At 32.2% G+C, this 10,650-nt stretch overlaps 1 protein-coding gene and 1 pseudogene across 1 annotated transcript; one reads left to right on the plus strand and one right to left on the minus strand.

The window, feature by feature from the left end:
* Positions 1 to 525: 525 nt before the first annotated feature.
* Positions 526 to 7,348, minus strand: LOC142620917 (wall-associated receptor kinase 1-like). The gene is made up of 3 exons (XM_075794224.1): positions 6,424 to 7,348; positions 4,961 to 5,116; positions 526 to 1,984 (listed from the first exon to the last, which is right to left on the minus strand). Exons 1-3 carry the CDS (start codon positions 7,334 to 7,336, stop codon positions 771 to 773), a joined length of 2,283 nt encoding a protein of 760 aa, XP_075650339.1. The 5' UTR covers positions 7,337 to 7,348; the 3' UTR covers positions 526 to 770.
* A 1,221-nt stretch (positions 7,349 to 8,569) lies between these two features.
* On the plus strand, positions 8,570 to 10,424 carry LOC142620790 (cytochrome P450 CYP82J17-like; annotated as a pseudogene).
* Positions 10,425 to 10,650: the final 226 nt, after the last annotated feature.

Here is a 10,650-nt window from a genome sequence, read left to right on the forward strand (position 1 = left end):
TGAATATATAAGGGTATTTTGGGAGTTTTAGTAAAAAATTCATTAAATCTAATTTCATTTCATCTCATTCCTTCCAATTTTGGAGGGAATGAAAATTTGAGGTTTTAAGGGAATAGAGAGGAATAAGTGTTCTCTCCTACCCATTTCATTTCCTACCACTTAAACTTCCAAATAAGGGGAATGAATTTTCCATTCTCTCTCTATTAAAACTCTCAAACAAGGGAAGGGAAGAATATTCTAAAATTATTTTTTTTATTTATTTCCATTTCATTCCATTCCCTCCTTCCAAACGAGGCATTATGTGGGTAAAGTGTAAAATTTCAAACCCTAGGTAGACAACTTAAATTTCAACCAAACCACATGTGGGTAAGTTGTAATTTACCCATAATTTTAATGTGGGTGAAAGAGGAATGAACAAAAAATTGGAAATTTAACGTCACAAAAAGAGAGAGAAATAGATAAATGAGAGCTACACTCAACTAGATGGTAAAAACTGTTTAAAAATCAATACAAAAGACTAAATTAGGAAACCTACATCTTTGCCATTATACATACATAACAGTCCTTAACAAAAAAACTACTACCATGATTACTACACTTCCAATAGTCAAAACACCTTACAAAACAGACACAATTACTACACTTCCAAACAACTTTAAAACTCCCAACTTTGTGAGTTGATTACATACTTCAAAATTAGGTAGCTCATTATAATACCATATCAAATTTAATTATCAATTGATACAAATTAATTACCGAGGACTAAGTAATTATCTCCCATCTTCCACAGATTTTAATTCTTGCTCTCTGATGCTTTCATACTCAGCAATTGTACTAGTAGAACAACCAGTGCCAACATCAATGTTGAAAGAGTGACTAGTTGCACTAAGCAAGTACTCAGTCTTTTTTCCATCGACATCAATGTTTCCCAATGGAGTTTTTTCCATACTTCTCAATCTCTCCAGCTCCTTTGCCACTTCTTTCATGAAAGGCCTATCCTCCCCTCTCACACTTAGGCACTGTTTTGCAAGATTAGCAATTTCCTTTAGTTGCTCAATATTACCCTCACTGACAATGTGATCTTCAAGAATTTGAAGTAGGCGATCCTCTTTTATAGCAGAAACAAAAGATATTGCTAGATATCTATCAATTTCTGGCCTAGCAAAAGAAAGTGCCTTCTTACCTGTTAACAACTCTGCCATAACAACACCAAAGCCATATACATCACTTTTTTCTGTTAGTTGACTAGTTTGCATGTATTCTGGGTCCAAGTACCCCAAAGTTCCCTGCACCAAAGTGGTCAATTGTGTTTGATCAAGAGGAACTAGCCTTGAAGCTCCAAAGTCAGCCACTTTTGCTGTATAATCATTATCCAATAGTATATTCGCAGTTTTCACATCCCTGTGTATAATTGACATAGAAGCTGACGAATGCAAGTATGCAAGTGCTCCTGCAATTTCTGTTGCAATTTTCAAGCGTTTCTCCCATGAAAGTAAGGATGATAGACTTTTGTCATGAACGTGATTGGAAAGAGTCCCATTTGTGATGAATTCATAAACTAGTAAGGGAACTTCTGTTTCTAGACAACAACCAAATAGCTTAACCACATTCCTATGGTTAATTTGGGTAAGAACAATCATTTCATTTATGAATTGCTCGATTTGGCTTTGATCACCAATTTTGGACTTCTTAATGGCAACTACTGTGTTATCTGATAATACTCCTCTATACACCGTTCCATAGCCTCCTTGGCCAAGGACTCTACTCTCGTCATAGTTGTTGGTGGCCTTTTTGAGCTCTTCTGTAGTAAAGATTTTGGTTATCTCCATAGACTTTTGGTGATTAGAGAGTTTCTGTTTTAACAATAAGCCACCATTTTGATGGAAGAATTTTTCTTTGAGTTTGATGATCTTTCTTTTTTTCAATCCATAATATATCCAAGAACATCCCAGAAGCATTACTAAGAGGCTGATTATGCTGATACCTACACACATTCAAACATGCATTTTCACTGAGAACAATGTTTTAACTTTATACTTTTGTTAGTATCATTGTCTATTTTATGCAAACATTTTAACACAGTAAATGGACAAATTAAATATTTAATATACGTATCATATAAAGATGAATCAATCAAGATTTCAATTATACCGTAAATAGTGACTCAGTGACTGCCACATAAATATAAATCTCCTATGAGCGGCTTTAATAAAATCCAACTCATGTCAAATTATATCAAAACTAAAAATATGGACAGATAAAATAGAACTGGTGAACCAAGTTGAATTGACATCCTTTTTAAAAGTACAATGTTACTTGGTTAGCTAATAAGAAGACAATTAGCCCAGAATATATAATTTCTTTAAAAATATCAAGGCTTATATATCAAAGATTGAACCTCCCACAAGTAGTACTAAGAACCTAAGAGGCCATCCATATTGTTTTAATTTGCACCTTGAGCTAGCGAACCTAGTTGTCAGTAGCCTCGTTTATATAATCAATGTGCGGACCCGTCTAAATTTCTTATTTTTTGCATGGTCCATGACTGTGAATATTAATAATAATAATAATAATATTAAAACATCCTATTGATATCATTTCCGCAACTAAAGAGATCAACCCCGTCGCAATCAAAAACAAGAAAAAACAAAAACAAAAACTCTCAAGTATAACATGCATTTAGGGTCTATTATGCATTTAGTATATATAAGGATAGACTGCTAGAGTTTTAGTTTGGACCTTTCACAATAACATGCATTTAGGGTTTATGATCGACAGACTATAATGTTAAAGTATTATGAAATTATTATTCTGTTCAATAAAAAAATTGAGAAACTGCGTTTCGGTATGGAAAATAATAAAAGCTATAATAAAAGTGCTATATATGTATTTTCATACCTTAATCTATACAAGGACAAAAAATTATTTAGTTAAATTCATGGAAAGCATTTATTTATTTATTTATTATAATCACCGTTATTAGTAGTTCTCTCTCCGAATAGATAGACATTTAGTATTATTTAAAATTAAAAAAAAAAGTATTACACTTAGGACAAAGTTTGGCTACAAGAAATTTATTGTAGTTAATGCCTACAACACCACTCAATATCTTTTTATTAGATGTAAATTTTGATAAATCCATTATTGAATTATATATTTTTTTTATTACATTGCTTGCAAAATTTTGAAAATGTCAAGTATCAATAGTTATGTCATCAATCAAATGTTGAAATTTCAAGCTTTTGTAATATAAAATTTTCTTTTATAAAATCGAATCATAAATAACATTTTTTTGACACACAAAATTTGACATGTATGCCAAGAATATAAAGAATATGTAACTAACAGTTAGATTTTCAAAATATGTAACTATATTAATTTTTTGATAGGAGATGTAGCCAAACTTTGTCTTTAGACCTTACACTAAATAACTTTTTCCTATCTCAAAGAATAAAGTTTTACTTTGAACTAGTTTGTAGGTAGTGACTACAAACTTCCACTATATTTTTTTGATTGAATGTGAATTTTGAGTTTTTGACAAATTCACCATAAAACTCAAACACTAAGTTTTCTTCATATAGTTTGTATTTGTTTGGTGTTACACTCATGATTATTTGATTATAAATTTACTCTTATTTGTAGTGATGTTATTCTAATGTTCAAGTAATAATAATAATAATAATAATAATAATAATAATAATAATAATAATAATAATAATAATAATAATAGTAGTAATTAAAAAAAAATTGTGCAACCTATGGGTCCAACCCGATCTACATGGGTTGGGTGGGTTGAGTTGAACCTTTATGATAAGTTGGGTTGAGTTGAATTTTTTTTAACTCACCATAGTGGTTTAGATAAAAAAAACCTACTCAACCCGATCCATGCACACCCCTATCCTCTATACTTGCAAAATTTAAAGAAAGTTAAAGACCAATTACTATGCCATAAAAAATAATTTAATTGATTGAATTGTAAATAACATTCGATTTGAATGAAATTTGACATGTATGTCAAGAATATAAAAAACATACAATCTAACGGTTATATTTTCAAATTTCACATTCAATAAATATATATATATATATATATATATATATGATGAGTTGGGTGGGTTGAGTTGAACCTCTATGATGAGTTGGGTTGAGTTGAATTTTTTTTAACTCGCCATAATGGGTTAGATAGAAAAAACTACTCAACCCAATCCATGCACACCCCTATCCTCTATACTTGCAAAATTTCAAGAAAATTAAAGGCTAATTATTATGCCATAAAAAATAATGCATAAAAAATAATTTAATTGATTGAATTGTAAATAATATTCGATTTGAATGAAATTTGACATACATGTTAAGAACATAAAAAACATACAATCTAATGGTTAAATTTTGAAATTTCACATTTAATAAAAAGATATATGAGAAGTTTGAAAAAAATTTCTCCAAACTAGTTTGAAAATAAACCTTTTCCGCCTATGTTTCTCTTCTGGTCGTAAAAGATTAACATATAGCCATGATCGTGTGTGTTTGATAGGAAGAAAAAGTTAAATTTTTAAATCATTGCTGACCTCCTTTTAATATATGGCTGAGCTAAATAAAAAAAAACCATGACGAATGTTTGAGTAATGCTAGGACCTTACCTCAAAATCAATCTCAGAAAAATATTTTTATGAAATATGAAAATGGCCGTGATTTTGGTCCATTAATCGTGATAGATTGATCCAACTTGATGATATGATTTCAGTCCAAAAAAAAAAAAATTTTGATGATATGATAGAATCCTCTACATGGGAGGAGGATGAGATCCAATACCATATCGATGGTTGAAAAAAAAAAAAAAAAAAAACAACTTTTGCTCCCAACTATCTATAAGGTCCTTTTCCTTCCAACCATCGATTGGGCATTGCATTTCATGCAATAACCTAATCATACGATATAGACATACGGTAAATATACTCACCAACGGCGAGGTAAATTGTTAGTGATGATCCTCTAGGAACACATACTTCTTCAACCTTATGGTATCCTTTGATGCACGAACAATGATAACTCCCGACTTCATTAACACAAATTTGTTTTCCCGGGCATTTTGATTTGTCGTTGCATTCGTCAATGTCTGTCGTTACAAAGGTCATTTAAAGTAACTAAGAAGAATTAATTCAATGCCCAAAAATAAAACACCAAGAAGAAGTATTATCAAAAGAGACAATCTATTTAAACAAAATGGTTTGACTTATTTTCAGTACTTTTTTAACTGAATATATTCTTTTGTTTTAACGCTCTGTTTGTTTCGATGAAAAACCTTGTGTAAAGATAGTTTTCCTTATTTTCCAGTGTTTGGTAACATAAAAAAATATGAGTCAAAGGAAAACTATCTTTGGTCAACATAAAAAGTATGACTTATTTTTAGAGATTATTTTCCATTAATTTTTTTTTGGAAAACAACTCTATCTCACAGTAAGCTAAATACTAACTAAGGAAAATTAGGAGGTTTTTTTTCATCTCGTTGCCACCAAACATTGAAAAATGAGATAAATTTATAGAAAATGATTCTTGAAAAATGACTCATTTTTTAGAAAACATCATTATTGAAACAAACAGAGTGTAAATATATAAAGACAAATAGTAGTGGGTTTTAATTTTCACTTTTTATTTAGTTAATAAGTGATGTGGCAACCTCTCATTAAAATAAAAAAAGATTCATTTTTAAAAAGTACTGGAGGTAAGCCAAATTTTAGACGAAAATAAAAGTATTGCCTAGCAATTCAATTAAAGACAGATAAAAAAAATTCAAAATTTATTAAAATTTTAAGTCACTATTTGTATAACATCATTTATACATGCATCCATCATCATCATCATCATTATCATTATTATTATTATTATTATTATTATTATTATTATTATTATAAATCACAACCTATCAGTTTAAACACTAGTAAAAAAAAAGTAACAATTTTTGTGTAACTAAAATATGGCAATATTTAAAAGTTCGTGAAAAATATAAACCTTCTATTATTTTTTAAAAACTTGTAGTAGATAAGTAAGTAAATTGAATATATACCTTGGCAACCATCTTTGAGGTATGGGTTCCCATCTTTGAGGTAAGCCAAATTTTAAACGAAAATAAAAGTATTGCCTAGCAATTCAATTAAAGACAGATAAAAAAAATTCAAAATTTATTGAAATTTTAAGTCACTATTTGTATAACATCATTTATACATGCATCCATCATCATCATCATCATTATTATTATTATTATTATAAATCACAACCTATCAGTTTAAAAACTAGTAAAAAAAAAAAGTAACATTTTTTTGTGTAACTAAAATAAGGAAATATTTTAAAAATTCGTGAAAAATATAAACCTTTTATTATTTTTTAAAAACTTGTAGTAGATAAGTAAGTAAATTGAATATATACCTTGGCAACCATCTTTGAGGTATGGGTTCCCATCGTAACCTTTCTTGCACTTGCAACGGTACCCAGGACCAGAACCATTTTTGAGATCAGAACAAGTGCTATTTCCTCCACATATGTAATTCCCTTTGTTCTGAGCAACTTTACACGTCTCGTTACCAATTGCCCAATCAAGAACCATTGGAAAGGTTTCATTGTTTTGTAGACTGGTTAGATAAGCTGAGGAGAAACTGAATTCGTCTTTCTGGATAATAAAGGCAAAGCTGCATGGATTGAAAGACCAGACATAACTGTGGTTCTTAAAGCTACGTGCTGCAAAAGTAATATCTGTCACACCTTCAGGAATATCTATCTGGCAACACCCAATCCCAGAGCAACTCCCATCTACAATATTGCTTGTGTCGTTACATCTGGAGAGGCAGCCGATGGAAAACCCTTTACCGTTGAGAATACCATTAAGGAATGCGTAAGTGTCACAGCCAACTGCCACGAACTTGTTTTTGGTGACAGAAACCGTGAAACTGGGGACCTGGAGCCATGAGTCCGTGTTATTTGACAGAGGCGTACCCGACTGGTTGTAACAGTTAATGGCGTTATACATCATGATGTCCATCTCTCCTTCGATGGAAATGTTTGTAACGGATAAGTTTCCGGTCATTGGTTGATCAGGTTGGCCGTACGATTTGCTACAGTTGATAGAAAAGTCTCTACTTTCATCATGCCGGTAACAACCTTCAGATGTGCCAAAGGGATATGGAATTTTTACATCCCCACAGCTGTCGGAGCAGTTTGGCAAGGCTAATGGATATGCTATTGCTGCGGCTGCCATTATTGCTGTTAACATCACACCAACCCAGGTGACTAGCACAAGCGTCGAATGGAAACCCATAGCCCCACTACTTTCCCAGAAGAGCATCTAAGATTAGAGTTTTGGAAGTTGGTACGTATCAGCTTTTAAGATGCTGGACTTTTTAAAGGCGCCCGCCAGGTAGAAATATGCAGAAACTATAAAAAAAATTTCACAACTTTTTACAACAATTGTGTAATTAGTGAAGAAGAAATAGTAAATTTAGGTATAAATGATAATTAACTGTTTACCGTTTATCCTGTTAAAACTGTAACAAAAACGTTATCAAGTAATTTGTGGACAGAATTCCTCACCACGTAAAGAGAAGACCTATCATGATGTGCATTTTTATGGACGGATCCTTCATCTCAAAGGTAGACCATAAAGTAAACCTTTGGCTTTTCTTTTTTTCTTTTTTACTTGATACCAAAAAAAAAAAAATAATAATAAGGTAGACATTGACTTTGACAAGGGCTAAATTAAAATTATACTTAAGTAATAAACAAAAGCACCAATTAAACTTTTTTTAAAGTATAATTCACTCAGTTGCCTATAAGGGTTAACTGCATGAGGGAATCTATATGTACACACCCAAATTATTAAAACTTATAATCGTTACTCCAATTTTAACAAAGACTACGTCACATCTGAAAAAGAAAAAAAAAAAGATTAAGATGATATAACCATGTAATTAAATGATAATTAACTACCCACGGTCTATCCTATCTAAACTGTAATAAAACCGTTATCAAATAATTTGTGGACAATTTCTCGCCGCCTTAAGAGAAGACCTATCATGATGTGCATTTTCATGGACCGGATCGATCCCTCACCTCAAAGGTAGACCATAAAGTAATAAAACCGTTATCAAATAATTTGTGAACAAAATTCCTTACCGCGTAAAGAGAAGACCTATCATGATGTGCATTTTTATGGACCGACTCCCTCACCTCAAAGGATAAAGTAAACCTTTGCCTTTCCTTTTTTTTGATTGATTATATTTTTTCTACAGATACTTCAAAGACATTTGAGTACTCTGTTTGTCGTTTAGCTGAAAGAAGCGACGTAATTCAGCGAAATAAAAGAATAAGAGGAGTACAATTGCCTTTTGGTGGGGGAGTGTAGAAATTGACGTATGGTCGTGACCGGTGAGTGCGTTTTGAAGAGAAGGAAAATTGACAGAGCATGTGCTGCATGTCTACCTTTTACTTAAAAAGAAAAAAAAAATTATATATATATGAAAGGGCAGGGAAGAGAGCAATAGAAAATAAAAGTAGATTGATATATATTTGTTGCCAAATTATGTATGCAGCTGGGGTCCCAGTAATTTCGGATTTAATTCCATTTCTAAAATGGATTGATCTGTTTGGGCAAGTGAAATTCATGAAGCGTGTTGCAAAGAAATTTGATTCTCTAGCAGGAAGTTGGGTTGATGAACATACTACGAGGAGGGTTAATGGTGACGAGCCAAGTGACAAGTTGAACTTCATTGATGTGATGCTATATAAGATTAAAGAGAACTCTATGTTTGGCCACACGCGTGAAACTATCATCAAGGCAACAGCAACGGTATGTTTTTGTCTTATTATTCACAATTTGTTAATTTGTAGAATTATAAGCAATAGACATATTTTTACTCTCTACTTCATATACACCCGATGTCTTAAAAGTTTTTTTTTCACCTAAATATGACATCCATGTCGTGATTGTATAGGAGGAAATTCCATTTAATTTAAAAGAAGCAAGTCTTCCACCTAGTACTCTCGTACACAGAATGAAATATAAAGCCCACATGTAGTAATTTTAGAACACATGTTGTATATGTGCCACGCCCAATACACAAGAGCCCAATACACATGTTGTATATGTCTTGCAGATTTCCTGAAACATACAAACCATGATATTCAGAATTGACATATATATATATATATATATATAGAGAGAGAGAGAGAGAGAGAGAGAGAGAGAGCAGCTGTCAATAGAATTCCCAACACGTTAGGGAACATGTCACTCTGACCAACCAATTTGAAGCAATTGACAAGGGAAAGACGTGTATATAACTTACGTGATTTAAATCCATTTGGAAATGTTTCCAATGAGGTACAACCATTTGCGTCAACAATAGAAATACGAGGTCCTTTATACATGTAAACCTTAAACCCATAAAAAGAATATTCCTTAGCAACACGAAGGACAATAAAATAAAAAATAAAACCCAAAAGTACAAGAGGAAAAACCAATACCCTGGCTTCTACTATAGAAACATCCTTCAACAAAAGTGATATTCTTTGTTTGTCCTAACCCCTAATTAATAAATCTTTGAAACAAGCAGCGCTAGTACTTCATTCATAATGGAATCACCGAAATTAATCAAAGTCCTGGTCCTGGTCTTAGTTCGACTTCTTGACATTGGTTCATTCCAATAATATCATAGTTATAAGTTATAAAATATATAATTTATTTTATTTATAAATTGCAATGCACTAGAATGAAATTCTAATTCTAATTGTGGTCTCAATTACTTGTTGTAGATGCTCATCTTAGGTGGGTCAGACACTACATCTATTAACTTGACTTGGCTCCTGTCTTTATTATTGAACAACCCACATGCTTTAAAGCATGCCCAAGAAGAGCTCGAACTCAAAGTAGGAAGAGAAAGATGGGTTGAAGAGCATGATATAATGACCTTGTTTACCTCCAAGCCATAATCAAGGAATCCTTGTGCTTATACCCACCAGTCCCTCTGTCTGTCCCACATGAGGCAATGGAAGATTGTCATGTGTGTGACTATTACATTCCAAAGGGTACTCATTTGTTTGTAAATGTGTGGAAGTTGCATCGAGACCCAAGAGTTTGGGAGAACCCTGAAGAGTTTTTGCCAGAGAGGCTCCTCACAAGCCATGCAAATGTAGATGCTTCTGGTCAACATTTTGAGTTCATACCATTTGGATCTCGGAGACGATCTTGCCCTGGTTCAAAATTTGCCTTTCAAGTGTTACACTTGACACTAGCTCGCTTGCTTCAGGGAGTTGAGTTTCAAACACCATTGAATATGCCAGTGAACATGACTGAAGGCCTAAGCATTAACTTGCCCAGAGCAACTCCTCTTGAAGTTCTCCTCACTCCACGCCTTTCCTCCAAACTCTATCAAATCTAGACAAATATACAAACAATGCTTGCCTAAAGTATGTGTAGTGTGCACCTTGTTTTGAAATTAGTTTGCCTTTACATCTTTTTAGTAATAAATAAATAAATGTTGATTTTTTTTTTTTTTTTGTAATTGGTGACATATTAGTTTGTATTTCTTCTCTACTACCAATGGAGACAAACAATTCAAATTTCAAAACATTCACAATATCAAGCCGAAGCAAAAATCAATCTTA

The sequence above is a fragment of the Castanea sativa genome, chromosome 12 (assembly GCF_040712315.1).
Source record: "Castanea sativa cultivar Marrone di Chiusa Pesio chromosome 12, ASM4071231v1".
In the NCBI taxonomy this organism is placed as follows: Eukaryota; Viridiplantae; Streptophyta; class Magnoliopsida; order Fagales; family Fagaceae; genus Castanea; species Castanea sativa.